This window comes from Pongo abelii, chromosome 4, assembly GCF_028885655.2.
Source record: "Pongo abelii isolate AG06213 chromosome 4, NHGRI_mPonAbe1-v2.0_pri, whole genome shotgun sequence".
Taxonomy (NCBI): Eukaryota; Metazoa; Chordata; class Mammalia; order Primates; family Hominidae; genus Pongo; species Pongo abelii.
Genome location: NC_071989.2, coordinates 38,640,545 through 38,660,198, shown reverse-complemented (window position 1 = coordinate 38,660,198; position 19,654 = coordinate 38,640,545). Strand labels below are relative to the sequence as shown.

Below are 19,654 nucleotides of genomic sequence, written 5' to 3'. Positions count from 1 at the left end.
AGAAACATGTTGTTGCCAGATTGTGAAGTCCGCAGGCAGGAGCTGCCTACAGAACATAAGCATGGCTAGTACTTCCCTACTACTGATTTATCAGCACCTGGAGACTGATTGTCAGAGGAAACAAATCAGTGTTAAAAGCAAATGGGCCCATTTAAGTTTTAAGTAAAATGTTTATGGTCCATTGGCTAAATTGCCTTGTTCGGCAAGGAAACACAAACACCCTGGGTTTTAAGAGCAGAGATTATTGTTACCTCCTCAAAGGAAATATCCAAATCTAAGTCGTCTTCAAATCCTTCATCATCCTCACTGGCTCCCATGTCGGTGATATAATGGGGTCCATAACGGCCACTTCCCGCCTCCTCAGGGCCTTCACAAAGAAAAGCAGCAAACCCTTCATCAGCACAGGCCTTTGCACTATCGTCTAGCCTAACACAGCCACAGGCAGAGCTGTACCAAATGGAACGCAGTGTATTGGAAACTTAACAACAAATTCAACACAGAAAAGGAAGCGTCAATAATCAAAAGATATAAAAAAAGTTTCCTCTCATAAGTTACTAAGGAATTGCCAGCTGAAACCAGAGAGAGCTTCCATTTTATACTGACAAGACTGGCAAAAATGTCAATCAGGTAATAAAAATATTACTAAGGATGGGATCAATGAGGACTCATAGGGTACTTGTGTAAACTGGTTCAGTCACTTTGTGAAATACTTGGAAATATTTCACAAAGTAGATGTTTGTTCATACCTAGCAATCCCACCCCAACTTACAAAAGCTAGAGAAACTCCTGTACCTGTGTACCAAAAGGCATGTTCAAAACAGGTTCATAGCATCAGAATTTGTAATAGTAAAAAATACTCCAAATATGCTATTTATAAGAACAAACAGCATCCTGAATGTCCATCAACAAAGAATGACTAAATTATTTATAGTATATCTATAGAATGGAGTACCATATAGTAGGGGAAAGGAATGAATTATCATTTAATATATCAACATGGCTTAATCTCACATGATTTCGTACAAAAAAAAACAAGTTGCAAAAGAACGCATCTAGTTTGATGACATTAATATAAAAGACAACAGCAAACAAAACAATATATTACTTAGGGATACATATATATGTAATTTAAACTCTTTAAAAAAGCAGGACAATCACATAAATACCCAAGGGAAGATAGAAAAGGGATGTGAATGAGGTGTGATTCACAGGGGCCTTTGAGAGTATTCCATCATATTCTATTTCTTAAGGTAAGTGCTGGGTACCTGTAAATATTCATATTTTTTATATGTTATATATATACTTTTGATGTACAAAGAATTTCACTAAAAGGTCTTTAAAACAAGAAAGGGAGATTATAGTAAACACTCCCACAGCTAAAAAAAAGGGGGCCGTATAATGCATTTTGGGGGTCAACCATTTCATCCGTCTTAGCAGGACAACGAAATCTTTCAGAACTGAAAGGTGGGTGAGAAAAGCTCTCAGACGTCAATACAGAGCATCGTCTTTTGGGGAATATTCAGTTGGCATTTTTATTCAACTGTCATCCGCAGAATCCATTGATCCACAGTGCTCTGATTTAGGCTGCACACAGGAAACACTCCACCAGGAGGTGGCAGCCTTTTAAAGAGCAGCTCCAGGGCACCTGCATGTCCTCACAGTGGATTTGGGCCAGCACAGGTACTAACTTGCTGCCCTCTCTCAACTGAACAAGCCAGGCACCAGCCTTTAGGGCAGTAACAACTTTGGCAACAGAAAATGACTTTGGTAGGATGCTGATGCTCATTAGTTATTAGACATCCAGTGTTTGGATGCCTAGTGAAAAAGAAAAAGGAAAAATAACATAAAAAGCATAAAAAACATAAACTAAACTTAAAGACATTTTGCTTTCGGAATAAGCTAAGTCACGCACCATTCTCACAAAGACAAACTCACCCTCCTACCTTGTCTGTCCGGGCTGCTATAACAAAAGTACCACAAACTGATGGCTTGTAAACCACAAACACTTATTTTTCACAGTTCTGCAGGCTGTGAAGTCCCAGATCAAAGGGCTGGCAGTATCTGATGAGGGCACAGATGGTGCCTTCTCACTGCATCTTCACATGGTGGAAAGGGCAAACGAGCCCCTTTGGGTCTCTTTAATAAGGGCACTGATCCCATTCACAAGGACTCCACCCTTATGATCTAAGTACCTCCCAAAGGCCCCACCTTGGGGGTTAGGATTTCAACATATGAATTTGAGGGAGATATAAATATTCCGACCATAGCACCCCTCCAAACAGAATAGCAATCAGATTGAAAATGGAGTGGAAGGAAATGGCAGAAAGTCATTTTTGTCAGGGGGCGTGCTGTTGACCAGAAATCAATCTCCTCCCAGACCAGAAGAGAGAAGTGCGGTCAGCAGATGATGCAGATGACCCAGAGACAGGGTGGAGTGAGCTGTTCTCAGGGGTTCTGGCGCATCTTGGTGGAGGTGGGATAACAAAGGGGAGGTGGTGTTCTCACCCCTTCCACACCAATTCCCCAGTTTTATTTAAAGTAGTCAACTTGTCGATGCCAGATTTATACCTGGATGCATGTTCTCTCAAGCCACCTGCATGCAGCGTATCTGTGTGCCAGATGTCTTCACACAAAAAGCCCTTGAGGACAGCTTCCTCCTCTTGTCTCTGTCTTTGTACAGCAAGCAGTCCCCCTTATCTGTATTTTTGCTTTCTGCAATTTCATTTACCCTCAATCAACCACAGTCCAAAAATATTAAATGGGAAATTCCAGAAATAAACAATTCATAAGTTCTGAGTAGCATGATGAAATAGCACGCTGCCCTGCTCCGTCCTGCATGGGATATGAATCATCCCTCTGTCTGGCATATCCGTGCTCCATATGCTCCCTGCCCCATGGTCAGCAGCCGTCTCAGTTGTCAGATTCACTGTCATGGTATCGAAGTGCTTATGTTCCAGTAACCATTATCTGACTTCATAATGGCCCCACAGTGCAAGAGCAGTGATTCTGGGATTTAGATATGCCAAAGAGAAGCCATGAAGTGCATCTTTTAAATTAAAAGGTGAAAATTCTCAACTGAATTAAGGAAAGAAAAAAATCATATGCTGAGGTTGCTAAGATCTATGGCAAGAATGAATCTTCTATCTGTGAAACTGCGAAGAAGGAAAATGAAATTTATGCTAGTTCTGCTGCATATATAGGGTTCAGTATTATCTGCAGTTTCAGGTATCCACTGGGGATCTTGGAACACATCCCCCGCGGAGAGGGAACTACTGTATCTATCTCTCTCGGCCCCTCTCTCTCTTTTTCTTTCTCCCCTCTGTCCTTTCCCTCGCTCTTCATTTCTATCTCTGCCTCTCTCATATATTCAGAATTGTTAGATTCCAGAAGAAGAAATCCATTTGGTAGTAAAAGAATTATAATTCTTTTACAGCACATACATAAAGCAAGCTGGCTTTTGTCTTCAGTAGGTTGGTCTCTCTCCCTCCAGGCTGTTCTTCCTTGCCCTGTCCACCTTATTAACACATTCTCAACAAGGTTAAGATTCTCTTCATCTTTATCCTATGGTTTCCTATCTGAAAAATCACCTTCAGTGACTCTCCACTGCCTACAACATAAATTCTAGGCTTCTTGGTCAAGAATTCAAGGTTCTCAATTAAAACAGCTCCTTTTTTCCTCCTTCTTCCCCCATCACCATGATTTATTGAATTCTACTCCCTCTCCTCTTCTTATCAGGTACCATTGGGTGCTTAACATGATATATTTCCAAACTTTTCAATAATCTTACAAGGTAAGTATCACTAATCCCATTTTGTACATAAGAAAACTGAGTTAAGAGTAGTTAAGTAATTTGCCTAAAATCAAAGACTTTATAACTGGCTGAGCTGAACTCAAATCTAAGGTCTGTCCAGTGACTGCTCTCCTAATTGCTTATTGCAGAAGAAGCCACTGTGCAGGTAGAAAGATCCTAGAATTTGAGAAAATTACCGTATGTTGATCATTCTTAGTGAGCCAGGAGCTTTTCATACATTGCTTAAGTTAATCCTCACAAAATACTATAAAATTGGTGTTATTACTTCCATTTTACCAAGTGGAGATATAGACACAGAGAGATTAAATAACTTGCTCAAGGCAGGAAGATGGGGAATGGCAGGGCTAGATTTTATCCTTGGTCTCTCTTTTGACTACAACATGCTACTTAATCTGAATCCTAATTATGTTTTCAGGTTTTTGTTGTTTTTTAAAAAATACTCTTTAAAAGCTATATAATAGCCAAACTGGCCTGCCAGTTGTCTCCTGAATGCATCTTGTATTTTCTTACCCTAGGATTTTGGTTAATGCTTTTTCCCATTGTCATCTTTTTCCCACTCCTATCTCCTTACACACAGCCTACCTATTCTCCCAGGGGGCATGCATTCTATGGAGACAGAGCTGAATGTGTGCCATCGAAAGACCAAAATCAAGCAACATTTTAAAAAGAAAACAGACTCTTCTGGGAAAAATGGTGACTCCACAAAGTAAGAAGCCACCAAGACTTGTAGGACATTCCTTCATCTTCTCCTGGGTGGGGCAACCCAGCCATAGATATATGCCTCCAATCAGCATAAATGCCCATTGCTTGATAAAGTCAACACATGTGTAAGATGGTATGTACATCTGCTGGGCTCCTGGCCTTAGACTCTTGTCCTTGTGTTTACCAACTCGACTGTAAATCCTTTGAGGGCAGAAACCATATTTTAGATTTCTTGATATCCTTTCCCTTCCTCCATGTCACTAACACTTCATGTACTCAACAAAGGTCAACACCTTTGAGAGGAGTGAGACGAGACACTCCCACAGCGCTGAACTATGTCCTGCCCTTGCTTAACATGGTGGGACTCTGCCTCCCAATCCAAAGACCCCCAAAACTGCCACCAATCCTGTCCTTTTCCCCAAATGAAGCTAGAAGTAAGAATGGAAAGAGATCTAAACACCATCCAGCCCAATCTTCTCATCTCACAGGCATGGAAACCGAGGCCACAGAAGAGAATTGACTTAAAATCAAGATCATGTATCTCATTAGAGGAAGCTCTGACTCTAGAATCAGATAATATGACTCTAGTTCAATGTCCATAAGACTCTATTGCACAATTTTTTTTGGCATCAAGTATCTAAAGATAGTTCAGTCAGAAGAACCCGGAACCTAGAGAAGCCAAGGGTTACAGTGTAGGTGGCTGAGATCTCTTACTGACCCTCCATCTGCTCTAGGAAATTCTGTTTCTTGAAGGGAACTCCTCAGAGAAAAGGACCACAAGCAAATTGCTGCTGCTACGAAATGATACCGTAATGAGAATGGAAATAATCCTGGATTCTCTGCTCATTTCGACAAGTAAAATAAGGCACATATTTTTCAATGGATAATGTTCTTTGGTCTTTGTAAAAATTGTTTCCGTTTTGACACTTTTTGTAACGTATTTCTTTGAAACCTGAGTTCACTCAGTTTGGGGAAACATAGGGTATGGAAGAAGGGGAAAAGGAATATGGAATCACAAGGATTTAGAGTCAAAGTAATTTTAACTTTCGTAGAAAGACCGCAGGGATCAGCTAACACAACAAGCCCATTTTACAGAGGAGTCAACTAAGGCTCAAAGAATCCATGAGACTCGCCCAGAGAAGCAGCTCATTAGTGGCAGAGTTGATCTAGAATTCTGGGCTCCTGCTGCTGCAACCCAGTCCTCTTTGCAGCATCCCAAACTCCCTCTCTCATAATAATCCAGGATAATAGTCATTTCCCATTTTTAATAAGAAGGAAATGAGCACAGAGAGAACCAGGCACAGCATGATGGAAGAAACCTGGAACTAAAGCCTCACTACTTCTGTTTCCTGACTGCCCCGCCACCTCAGATCCCAAATCCACAGCTTACAGGAAGTTTTTACCAATGTTATTTCTAAGTGAGCACAGAATGTACGGTCCAAGCCAGTGATAAGAATTCTCCCTGTAGCCTGGGGTTATTGTAATTAAAGTGCATAACTTATCTCTTTCTACTTGGCACTTTGTTAATTAGGAAAAGAGAACTTTAAAAAGGAGACATTTATTAGAACCAGAATAATCAAACCACTAGTTCAGGGGTTATTCCATTTAAAAAAAAAAAGTTTATAAACAAAACACAAATTTTTGTTAATAGATAGAAGGGTGACTTTTATTTTATTAAAAAACTTGTGCTTTGTTTTAATAAAGGCATCACAGGTTTTCTATAAATAATGAGTTTCTCAGCTATATCAACATGATGTAGTTGGAAATATCGGTAGTCATAGAATCCAAATAACTGGGAGAAGCACATAAATGGCTTGGGTGACCTTGAGCAGGCCACTTCATCTCTCTGGGTCTTGTGTTTTCCAATAAAATAAGGAGTAGGATTAGACTTGATGACCTTGAAATCCTTTCCAGCACTAACATTCTGTGATCCTAAAAGTCACCCTTTTAATTTAGACATATTGCAGGCATCTGTCACATCAAGCAAGGTTTGAAAAAGAAACAACTGGAGAATTTTACTTATGTGGATGAAAAAGCAAACAGAAGTCAGTTCAGCATGAAAGTCACATGCTTTGGGGATTGTAGCATTGTGTTCTCCTGTAGGAGGTGATCCATTGTCATTTATCAGAATCCATCTTCACTCAAAAGGCCCAGGTTGTATTTTGAGTCCCTTCTCTTCATGTTTTTCAGCAACAACAAGGGAGGAACACTTATTCCCTACTCTTGAAGTTCCAATCATGAGAATAGAGTCTCCCTAAGTACTGCTGGATTCTTGTCCAACCGCTTTCCCTCCCAACAGAGATGGGGACAGTGACTTGGCTGCTAAGTGGAAGCAGTAGGTCCACATTTCTGAAGGACGAAAGCTAATCTATCAAAGGACCTTGGGGCCCGGGTGCAGTGGCTCACACCTGTAACTCTAGCACTTTGGGAGGCCAAAGTGGGTGGATCGCTTGAGCTCAGGAGTTTGAGACCAGCCTGCGCAACATGGCGAAAACCCATATCTAACAAAAATACAAAAATTAGCCAGGCATAGTGGCGTGTGTCTGTGATCCCACCTACTCAGGAGGCTGAGATGGGAGGATCGCTTGAGCCTGGGAGGCGGAGGTTGCAGTGAGCTGGGATAGTGCCTCTGCACTCCAGCCTGGGTGACAGAGTGAGACCTCATCTCAAAAAAAAAAAAAAAACTAAAACAAAAATAAAAAAGGACCCTGGGGATGGAGGAGGAATTCGATTTGGAACTAATTAATTCAGTTCTTCCTACCTTCCCTCTCCACCTAGCATAATGGAAAACAGTAGCCTGGGTAGGTGTGACTCCCGTGCAAACCCAAACTTTCCCTCAAGTGGGCTCTCCCATAGTCTGGACTGGACAGAAGGGAGCTTGCAAGCTCACTTTGGCTCTTAGAGTGAGCTATGTCTTCTGACCCAGCCTTTTTAGAAATAAGAATGGCATTTGATTCATCTGCTTCATCTTCATCCTTATCATCTTCCTCTGCTGACTGTGTTGTTTTATTTTTCAATTGATTTCAAAAGTTGGCAAAAAAAAGTGCTACTAATTGCATCTCTTCAAAACTCTAATACCCACCAGAATAAGAATGGTTCTCCATGAGGCTGTAAGCCACAGACAGAAACTGGGTCATCTCTTTCAGTGCAAATGTTCAAGAATTGGTTGGTTAGATGGAATAATGACAGGTCAGACCTGTGACTTGAGTCCCTTCAAAGTCTTCCCAAGACCCTACGTGACTTGGCCCTGCAAGCTTGAGCCTCATCTCTCACCAATGTATTCCTTCTCACCATGCTCCAGCTGCGCTGGCTCTTCTTTCAATGTTTTGGATGAACCATCCTTTCCTCTGACTCAAGGCCTTTGCAGATGCTGTTCTCTATGCTTAGAAATCTTATCCCTCACTGCCCATCCCTTTACCTTTTTAATTCTTTTATATTTCTGTTCAAAATCACTTTCTTAGGGGTGTCTTCCCTGTATCCCAGATAAGGTCAGGTATGTTCTCATAGCTCTCCTCTTTAGTGGCATTATGAGTTTGTAATTTTATGCTTATTTATGTGATGAATTCATAAATGTAATTCTTCCACCAGACTGTAAAATCCTTGAGGAAATCAACACTATCTATTTTGGTTTCTGTTGTACCACTCAAACCTCACTCAGTCCTGACACATTTTAGAAACTTACAGAATGTACAGAAAATAGAAACAGTGAACTTTTGGAGTAGTTTAGGCATAATAAAAATATATGACAGCAGCATTCATCTAGGTTCTTAACAGCAAAAGTTCAGGCCCAAGGGGAGCCACACCTTTCCAGGATCTTAAGGATGTCATTCTGCAGAGTGTTCCTGGAAAACAATCCACACCCAGAGCGCCTCTGGAGTTGATGCTCCCGGTGGCTCTTCTGCATTAAGTCACTTTGGCTTGGGCTATATGCTTTAAGTAAAGTCAGTCCTGCTACCCTGGCCAAAAAAATGACTGAACCAGGATCTATGCCTGATCTTATAATGACCACATTCAGACCAGCCATATCTGAGGGTCCTTGGTGTGACAATCTGTGCTTCACGTTGGAAGGTAAGGTAGATATTCCAACCTCAGCTCCCTCCTCTCTCACCTGCTTCTGCTGTAGATATTACAGAAGCTAAATACTGGATTTTCAAGTCCCCTTTGCTCATGGGGTGGTGGTAAGGAGAGTCATATGACAGTTTGGGTCACTAAGATGCATGTGGACACCTGTTGGAACCTCCCAGCTTTCTACATTTGCTTAGGCAGTGAAGGTGCTTGTGATAGCTGGAGCTACAGCAGCTAATGCATTCCTAATTGAAACATGGTGATCAAACAGCTCAGTTAGACCCTATCTTAGAAAATATTGAATCTGATGCTGGACGTGGTAGCTTACACCTGTGATCCCAGCACTTTGGGAAGTTGAGGTGGGAAGATTGCTTGAGTCCTGGAGTTCAAGACCAGCCTGGACAACATAGCAACACTTCATCTCTATAAAAATAAAGATAAAAATTTTAATTAAAAAAATTGCAACTTAGTACATGCTGTGTGAGTGAGCCACAAGAGCTACTGGGTGACTTATCTAGTAGCTGGGTTCTGCATGAAGAAGGCCTGCTCAACACCAGCCAGCACAGGAACTCAGGGGCTGCAAAGATGTGGATGGCTTCCCTCGCTCCTCCCTTTCCCCCAAATAATCTGCTGGAACCAGTCCCTTCAAATCTGAATGAATCTAATGAATGCAGCGTTTTGTTTTTATGATGGTAGGGTTGGGACGGGTGGGGGAAAGTAGCTCTAAGTACCGGCCATAGGCAGATAGTTTGTTCTTTTATGCTCAGCACGTTTCATGAAACTCTTATTTGACCACAGCCTAAGAATGGCACCTCAGGCACCCAGTAACTTCCAGAGCCCTCACCTCAAAGCTTCTCAGACGCCTTTATCTTTATGCACGTCCACACAGCAGAAGCGCAAATGGTGCATAACCCCTGTGGGGTGTTGCCTTTTGAAGTGCATAAGCCAGTCAATCAAACACATGCCACTGTGTCTTTCTCTCTTGGAGTCTCCCTTTCTAAAGATAATGGGGCCATGGAAAGTTAAGCAGATGGCCAGAGACCAAGGTGTTATGCACCTGCTTCTCTGCCACCTGCTGATGGCGGAGATACATAGGCAAAGCATAATGGGAGAAGCGGCTGTGAACACAGCAGGAAAACCCAAGGCCATCTTTCCATCATGATGTGTGAGAAATTTCAGGCTTGGAGCCTTTGTAAGTTTAGAGAATAATGAATAATAATTTACTGGCAACCTTCTGTGGTAATACTTCAGGACTGGAGGTGGAGTGGACAGTGTAAAATTCAGACAAGTGATTAAAACATTTCTAAACATCTGAAATGCTGGCTGACATTAGGAATTCAGTGCTATGTACACAGCAGGCACTCAATACGTATTTGTTAGATGAGTGAGTGAGTAAATGAGTGAGTGAATGTTTTCTATACGAGCCAAATATTGCAGGGTGCTCTGCACATGGTAAATGCAAAATAAACGTTAATTGAAAGACCCCAGTTACAATCTGATATGATCTATGTATCTAGTCAGTCATTTTCACTGGAAGTTTGGTAGCAATTGTAAACTGACTGTTAATGGGAGAAAACTATTGCTCATAGCATCAGGAGGATATGGCTTTTGAAAGGAAGCTTGCACTTTGGCGGGTTCTCTCTTTCTCTCTCTCCTTCTGTGGGATAATCTGGCAGTACATATCACATTCCTTATCATTTACACTTTTTAAAAAGAAATTTAATGGCATGTGATATGTTTATGGGACAACATTATGTTCAGAAAAAATGTGGATCATTGGTGTTTTCATATGAATAGTTGGGGGTGGGAGCAGGTTGGGATGGGTTGAAGAATGAATAGGAGGCTTTTAAAGAGTGGGTACAGTGAATGTAAACACAATAACTCGAGCTTGAAGGAAAGCAGGGAGATGGAATGGTAGGTGGTGGGTTGTGAGCATAAGGAGAGTCTTTTCTATGAGTAGGGAACACACGTTTGTGTCCTTATGGGGATGATCTGCTAGAAAAGCAAAGATGAAAAGATAAATCATTTGGAGAGACAGGGTAACTAACCGAAAATTGACATATGTAGTATGGTCTCCAATTGGCTCCCTAAAGAAGAGGGCTCAATTCACATCTTGCACTGAGAAATCAGGAGCTAGATCAGGGAGAGTGAGATGGCAAAGAGAGCAGATGTAGCTTGTCGGTGGCTCACAGTCCAGTGGGGAGGGAGACTTACACGCCTACAGCTGCACAGCAAGAAGGCTGAAGCTAAGATGTGAGCACCTGAGTCTGTGGAGCTTCTCTGTTCCTTAAAGTGGCTTCACATTTGAGTACCAACCATGGTTCAGTTCTCCTTTAGGTATTCAGATGGGCAAGTTGTTCAAACCAGAGACTCTTAGACCCTCTCTTCTCACTCTTTAAAGACAAAGTGCTAGGAGAAAATAATCGTCCAGACAAAATCCTATGTCTAGCCTGGGCAAGATGGTAAGACCCTGTCTCTCAGAAAAAAAAAAAATTTTAATTAGGCACCGTAGCTCACACTTGTAGTCCCAGCTACTCAGTGGGGGAGCTGAGGCAGGAGAATCCCATTAGCTCAGGAGTTCCAGGCTGTAGTGATCTATGATTGCACCACTGCCCTCCAGCCTGGGTGACAGACCGAGACCCAGTCTCTAAAAAAAAAAAAAAAAAGGCCAGGCATGGTGGCTCACACCTGTAATCCCAGCACTTTGGGAGGCCAAGGTGGGCAGATCGCCTAAGGTTGGGAGTTCGAGACCAGCCTGACCAACATGGAGAAACCCTGCCTCTACTAAATATACAAAATTAGCTGGGTGTGGTGGCACATGCCTGTAATCCCAGCTACTCAGGAGGCTGAGGCAGGAGAATTGCTTGAATCCGGGAGGCAAAGGTTGTAGTGAGCCGAGATCATGCACTCCCGCCTGGGCAAGAAGAGCGAAACTCCGTCTCAAAAATAAAAATAAAAAAACCCTATATTCAATTAAATGGTTGTTCAACAGTAACAGTGAAACAAAGACATGATCATAAAGCCTGAGACAGTTTATCACTAACAGATCTTTAAACATTTATTCAGAAGTATATTTCAAGAAAAAGAAGGAAAGAGTAAGATGCGAAGAGTTGTGGGCACAGAAAGTGGTAAATCTGTAAATAAATCTAAACAAGCATTAGAGTTAAAAAAAATGTGGTTGCTAAACAAGGTAGAACAAAAATACCAAAAAGTAACTTGTAACACAAGAAGGAATTGATCTGGACTGAAGCTGCTAAGGCCCTATTGATACAGAAGGGCTGGGCTCCCGGCTAAACCCCACCCTTAGGCCTGGAACCACAGCCCTAAGTGAAAACAGCTGACCCCGTTTTTCCAACCAAATGTTGCCTTTTTGGCTTGCCTCTCCCCTGTCCTGTGCCCATAAGACTTCAGCTGGCAGAGCAACAGGAGTGGCTGAGCAGCGAGGATACAAGCAGCTGAACGGTGAGCAGAGAAGCAACTGAGTGCTGGAGACTACAAATAGATGGATAGATGGCTAACTTCAGACGGTGCGGCTTCGGAGATGGGCCTAGCCGGAGATGGCTGGGCTTCAGGGAAAGATCACCTTCCCATCTCCTTTCCAGCCTCCCTTTCCGCCGAGAGCCACCCACCGCTCAATAAAGTCTTCTGTATTCATCACCTTTCAAACAGTTTGTGTGACCTGATTCTTCCTGGACACCGGACAAGAACCCGGGTGCAGAGAGGGCTGGGGCTGCCACCCTGACCCTCTACTAAACTGGTTGGCTATTGGCTGTCCCTGGATGGCAGAGCTGAAAGAGCATTGGTGGTAACATGCTTGGACGCTGCTGCGGGGCCCGCACAGAGCCTGCTCCGCCAGAGAGGAGCGACCAGCCAGTGCCAGCATTCGTTCGCTCGGGTTCCCCCACTCTTCCTCCCGCGAGGACTGGCCAGCGGTGGGCTGAGTGAAACCAGCCACTCCAGTTCCAGCCCACGAAGGGGGTCAAGGGAACGAATCTGTCTCATCATTACTGTTTTATTATTGTTTGAGAGGAGGGTAATAGATTGTGATGAACTTTAGACTGTTTAAGCGTGAGAGTTAACAATGTATGGATGCTAAATAAAATAATGTATATTTCATCCTAATACAGAGGAAGAAAGGACTAAGAAAATACAGTCAATCCTATAGAAAATGGAAAAGGGCTGGGTGTGGTGGTTCATGCCTGTAACCCTAACACTTTGGGAGGCTGAGGCAGAAGGATCACTTGAGACCAGGAGTTCAAGATCAGACTGAACAATATAGTAAGATCCCATCTCTACAAAACAACATTAAAAGAAATTAGCCAGGTATGGTGGCACGTACCTGTAGTCCTAGCTACTTGGGAGGCTGAGGTAAGAGGATCACTTGAGCCTGGGAGGTCAAGGCAGCAGTGAACTATGATTGTGCCACCACATTCCAGCCTAGGTGACAAAACAAGACTCCATCTCAAAAAAAGAAAATAAAAATAAAAAATAAAATAGGAAAACAGCAGAAACAAAAATCCTTCTCCAATAAAAAATGGAAAAAGCAGAGTAAATATAATAGCACAAAATAAGAATGTAGAAATAAATAATACATGTCAGCCATTATAACTATAAATGCAATAAACTTGTCATTTAAAAAACAGTGCTTCGAGACCATCCTGGCTAACATGGTGAAAACCCGACTCTACCAAAAAAAATACAAAAAATTAGCCGGGCTTGGTGGCGGGCGCCTGTAGTTCCGGCTACTCCAGAGGCTGAGGAAGAAGAATGGCGTGAACCTGGGAGGCGGAGCTTGCAGTGCGCCGAGATCGTGCCACTGCACTCCAGCCTGGGCGACAGAGCGAGACTCCGTCTCAAAAAAAAAAAAAAAAAACCAGTGCTTGTCAGATTGGATTTAATACATTTGAGCTACATGCTATTTCCAGAAAGTATCTAAAACACAACATACAGAAACATCAAAAGTAAAAGAATGTAATATATATTCCAGGCAATAGATAAGAGAAAGCTAGTGTACCTATATAATTACTGGACAATGTAAATGTTAAGGGGGAAAAGGATCATTACTGATAAGATGGTTATTAAATAATGATTGAAAGAATCACCAGGAATATAACATGATTCTAAACTCATATGCACCTAATCTCACAGCCTCACATACATATCAAGAAAAAAACTGAGAGAGGTGTAGGGAGATAGAGTGAGAAACTGTAATGTATCCTCTTAGTAACTGATAGATCAAGCTAACAAAAAATGCATAAGGATAGATAAGATTTGAATGATATTAAAAATCTTGATCAAAAAAGCTTAAACAGACTTATGAATATAAGAGACTTGGGAATAAATCTAACAAAAGCTATAAAGAACTTCTGGTTCCTGCACTCTTCCTCCCATGAGGAGTGGCCAGTGATGGGCTGAGTGAAACAAACCACTCCAGTTCCCGACCACGAAGGGGGTCGAGGGAGCTAACCTGTCTCATCATTATTGTGTTATTATTGTTTGAGAGGAGGCTAATAGATTTGATGAATTTTAGACTGTTTAAGTTTCAGAATTTTCTCCATAATGGAGAAAAATTACTAAAGTACACTAAAAGACTCTGAAGAAAATCTAGATGAGATATAATGTGGTGATTAAATCAATGATTCTATATCATAAAGATGTCAGTTCTTCCAAAATTAGTTCATAAATACAATATAATTTTCATTTTTAAAATTCAATATATTTTCATTTTTAAAATCCCAACAGAATTTTTCATGGAATTGAAAAACTGATTCTAAAATTTCTATTGAAAAGCAAAGGCATTGTGGGCCAGGCGCGGTGGCTCACGCTTGTAATCCCAGCACTTTGGGAGGCTGAGGTGGGCAGATCACTTGAGGTCAGGAGTTTGAGACCAGTTTGGCCAACATGGTCTCTACTAAAATACAAAAATTAGCCAGGAATTGAACAATGAGAACACTTGGACACAGGATGGGGAACATCACACACCGGGGCCTGTCGTGGGGTAGGGGGAGCGGGGAGGGATAGCATTAAGAGATATACCTAATGTAAATGACGAGTTAATGGGTGCAGCACACCAACATGGCACATGTATACATATGTAACAAACCTGCACATTGTGCACAAGTACCCTAGAACTTAAAGTATAATTTTTTAAAACATGAACATGATGAACACTAAACCATGATATTAAATCCCAGTGAGAACCCAGGAAAAAAAAAAAAAAAAAGAACAGATGCTGGTGAGGTTGTGGAGAAAAGGGAACACATACACTGTTGGTGGGTGTGTATATTAGTTCAACCACTGTGGAAATCCGTATGGCGATTCCTCAAAGAGCTAAAAGTAGAACTGCCATTCAACCCAGCAATCCCATTAGTGGGTACAGACCCAGAGGAATATACATCATTCTACCATAAAGACACATACATGTGGATGTTCATTACAGCACTGCTCACAATAGCAAAGATATGTAATCAACTCGAATGCCCATCAATGACAGATTGGATAAAGAAAATCTGGTACATATACATCATGGAATACTATGCAGTCCTAAAAAAGAATAAGATCATCTCTTTGGCAGAAATGTGGATAGAGCTGGAGGCCATTATCCCTAGTAAACTAATGTAGAAACAGAAAACCAAATACTTCATGTTCTCACTTATAAGTGGAAGCTAAATGATTAGAACTTATGAACACAAAGAAGAAAAACAATAGACACTGGGGTCTACTTGAGGACGGAGGGTGGGAATAGGGAGAGGAGCAGAAAAGATAACTATTGGGTACTGGACTTCATACCTGGGTGATTGAATAATCTGTACAACAAATTCCCATGACATGGGTTTATCTATGTAACAAACCTTCACATGTACCTCTGAACCTAAAATAAAAGTTAAAAAAGAAAAAAAAAAATTAGCCGAGTGTGGTGGTGGGCGCCTGTAATCCCAGCTACTTGGGAGGCTGAGGGACAAGAATCACTTGAACCTGGGAGGTAGAGGTTGCAGTGAGCCAAGATCACGCCACTGCAGTCCAGCCTGGGTGGCAGAGTAAAACTGTGTCTGCAAAAAAAAAGAAAAGGCATTGTGAAGGACAATGAGGACTGAAATCATCTACCAGATACCATGACTTCATAAAGTGGTAGAAATTAAAACACTGTGTAAGGCTGGGTGCAGTGGCTCATGCCTGTAATCCTAGCACTTTGGGAGGCTGAGGTGGGAGGATCACCTGAAGTCAAGAGTTCCAGACCAGCCTAGCCAACATGGTGAAACCCCATCTCTACTAAAAATATAAAAATCAGCCAGATGTAGTGGTAGGCGCCTGTAATCCCAGCCACTTGGGAGGCTGAGGTAGGAGAATCACTTGAACCCAGGAGGTTTGAGGTTGCAATGAGCCGAGATCAGGCCACTGTACTCCAGCCTGGGTGACAGAGTGAGAGTCCATCTCACACACACACACACACACACACACACACACACACAAAGAGAAGAAAAAAGAAATTAAAACACTGTGGTATTAAAGTAGGGATAAAGAACTGACAGAGTATAGAACTCAGAAACAGATCCAGAAATGTATGAAGACCTGATATACCAGAAAGATGTCATTACGAATTAATAGCGGAAAGGCTGAATGATTTAGTACTTGGTGCTGGGGAAACTGGTTATCTATATGGGGAGAAAAATTATTACAGTAGGTTCTCTGTATAAAAGTGAATTCTAGGTAGATTAACACCCTAAATATGAAAAGCAAAATTTTTAAACTTTTAGAATAAAATATAAGATATTGCCTAATGACCTTGGAAAAAGGAAGTTGTTTTTAGCCAGAAAGCATAAATCAAAAAGAAAAAACTTAAGATGTTTAACTACATTGAATTAAAATACTTCTTCCTAATGGATACCATAACTGAAATGAAAGATAAGTCACAGACTTACAGGAGATACCTGCAACACATGATTGGCTAAGGATTAGTATTTAAATATATATTTAATATTTACTACATATATAAAATTATATGCTAAATATATAATTGATATAGGGTATTTATACCAATAAAATGGACAAAGCATATAAGCAGTCCATTCATAGGATGACTAACAAGATTATAAAGTTATGCTTAACTTCATTAGAAATGGAGAAGTACAATTCAAAATAATAATGATATATCATTTTACATTCATCAGATTGGTATTTAAAAGTCTGATAATACCAAGTGTTGACAAGGATGTGGAGTAAGAACTTCAAATATACTGTCAGCAGGAGTGAAGATAGCAGTGAAACTGAGGAAGAATTTTATAATAGGTAGTAGAGCTGAAGATATGCATGCACTACAATATAGCAGTTGCACTTCAAAGCACATGCTGAAGAAAGCTCTTGTACACATGCACCAGGAAACATACATAAGACTGTTCATTGTAATATTGTTTGTAATGAAAAAAATTTGAAGCAACTTAAATGTCCAACTATGGTATACTCATATAGTAGAATGTTATACAACACTAACACTGAATCCACTAGAATATTGTAATTCAACTTGCATAAAAGTCAAAAACATAAGATTGTAGAGAAAAATTACTTGCAAAAGGATACTTGCCATGTCATAGCATTTATAAAAAATACTAAAACATTCTGAACAGTACCATAAAATTTGCAAATAAATATATGCATGTTGGTACAAGAATTAAAAGTGATAGGGGGGAATCATAAATACCAGATTCAAGCACCTCTCAGGAAGCGGGAAGGGAGTAGTGTTGGGAAGTACTCAGGGGCTGCCCCTGTACCTGTAATGTTTTTTCTCTACCACTGAAAAAAATGTGGCACCTATTAAGATTTTATAAAGCTGGGTCATGAATATACAGTTGTTCCTGATATTTTTCACTACACTTAAAGTAACTCACAATACAAAACAATGTAACAAAGCCTAAATTTTATTAGGAGAATAAAAATCCATACCTACCATAATAAACTAAATCAATACTGTAGAAACTTGAATCAGTGATATAGGGGATGAACTTGAGAAGTTCTCTCAGAATGCTAAGAAAAATGTCAAAGAGATGAAAATAGGAGGGAAAATTATGTGTATGGACGTGGATATAGAAAACAAAATCCAAACTAAGAGATTATGAGTGTTTTTTTTTGATATTTACCAGAATAATGGAAGCAAAAATATGAATGAAAAACATAAAAATAAAACTTATCTGGGCTGGGGAAACAAAAAACAGCCATAACAAAACCTTGAGAATAGTTTGAAAGGACTGTTTCAGCTTAGAGACCTACCGCTACGTATAAACTGACAAAATTTTTATAGTATAAAGAAAAAACTTTAGGACTTAACATGGTGATTTCTACATAGACAAGCAATTAGGCAAATAAATGAATACTTGATATTGAAATACAAAATCCAAGAGGTGATTTATCTAGATTGTATCTGACTTAGTCTAGACAAATTAGAAAGGAAAAGGAAGTTTTACTACCTTCAGAGAGAGTGTCTGAACTAAAAATAATTAAGATGCTTTAGAAAAATCACGTTGAACTGTGGTTTAAAAGAAAAACTCTGGTATTCAACAGAAGAGTGTATATTAGGTGATGGACTCTAAACTATACATGAGAAATTTGCTGAATAATTATAAGGGGCATGTTAATCATCAATGCTTCTAATTTTCTAAGGGTTTTCCTTCTGTCAAGTTCGATCATCCCTGTAGAAATGCCATTCACTCAACTACAATTCAAATTAACACCCTTAATTTTTAATGAGGATCAGTAAAAATCTAGCCATGCAAAAAATATTTTCTCATCTACTATAAAACTGCTTTGAAAGTCACTATTCATCATAACACTCAATATTCTTTATACAATGATTCATTTGGTAATTTCTTCTTATGTATCCAGAAAAAAAATTATTTTCACTGTAAAACTCATTTGCATTTTTTTAGTTTTTTTTTTCTTGAGACAGGGTCTTGCTCTGTCACCCACACTGGAGTCCAGGGGCACAACCAGGGCTCACGGCAGCCTTGACCTCCCAGGCTCAAATGATCCTCCTGAGTAGCTGGGACTATAGGTGTGCACCATTGAGCCCAGCTAACTTTTTTTTTTTTTTGAGATGAAGTCTCGCTGTTGGCCAGGCTGAAGGGTAGCGGCCCAATCTTGGCTCACTGCAACCTCTCCCTCCTGGGTTCAAGCAATTCTCCTCCCTCAGACTCCCAAGTAGCTGGGATTACAGGCATGTGCCACCATGCCCGGCTAATTTAAATATATATATACACATATATATGTGTATATATATATACACGTGTATATATATGTGTATATATATATACACGTGTATATATATGTGTATATATATATACACGTGTATATATATGTGTATATATATATATATATATATTTTTTTTTTTTAGTAGAGACAGGCTTTCACCATGTTGGCCAGGCTGGTCTCAAACCCCTGACCTCCAGTGACCCACCTGCCTTGGCCTTCCAAAGTGTAGGATTATAGGCACCAGCTAACTTTTTGGTTTTTGTAGAGACAGACAGGGTTTCGCCACAATGCCCAGGCTGGTCTTGAATTTCCGGGCTCAAGCAATCCTCTTACCTTGGCCTCCCAGAGTGCTGGGATCGCAGGTGTGAGCCACCGCACCTGACCTGGTTTGCATTTTTTGATCGGAAATTACGAGTTCTGTAAGACCTTGATTTCTAGGAAGCTCAGAGTTGAGTGACTTTGAGGGCTTAAGTTACTATCTCATCTCTAGTCTTGATATAATCATGTCTGCTATCTCTATTTGGTTTCTGATTATATTATCATACTTCTTTCAATTAAAAAGGTGTGTCAGGTGGAACTGTCTCGAATCATGTTTGTACATGAGGGGAAATGAATATCTATGATTTAAAAATATATTCAAATGTCTTGAGTAAACTCACATTCCAAAAGCCTGGCTCTGGTAGACAGGCTTCATTGTGGGCAGAGAAGATCAGTGGTAACTAAGCTGGGGAGGGTCCCATCAGTGTCCCACAGTGAAGAAAACCCCCTTACTTTGTATATAAGGTCAGGCAAAGACAGTCAGTCTTAAATCAGGGAAAGAAGCCTGGCTTGAGTCT

At 40.6% G+C, this 19,654-nt stretch overlaps 1 protein-coding gene and 1 long non-coding RNA gene across 4 annotated transcripts in view; one reads left to right on the top strand and one right to left on the bottom strand.

Annotated features, from left to right (window-relative positions):
* EGFLAM (EGF like, fibronectin type III and laminin G domains) overlaps positions 1-19,654 on the bottom strand; it is a 208,877-nt gene that overhangs the window by 59,218 nt on the left and 130,005 nt on the right. The window contains exon 7 of the mRNA XM_003776579.5: positions 252-367. Within this exon, the coding sequence (XP_003776627.2) occupies positions 252-367 (116 nt within the window). The remainder of the gene's footprint in view (positions 1-251; positions 368-19,654) is intronic.
* On the top strand, positions 2,989-6,015 carry LOC103890612 (uncharacterized). Of its 3 annotated transcripts, none has more exons than XR_008525220.1 (4): positions 3,007-3,061; positions 3,736-3,790; positions 4,389-4,646; positions 5,002-6,015. It is a non-coding gene; the product is annotated as an uncharacterized LOC103890612 (long non-coding RNA). The 3 variants fall into 3 exon arrangements; XR_008525221.1 differs by having other exon boundaries at positions 3,020-3,225; XR_008525219.1 differs by lacking the exon at positions 3,736-3,790 and having other exon boundaries at positions 2,989-3,061.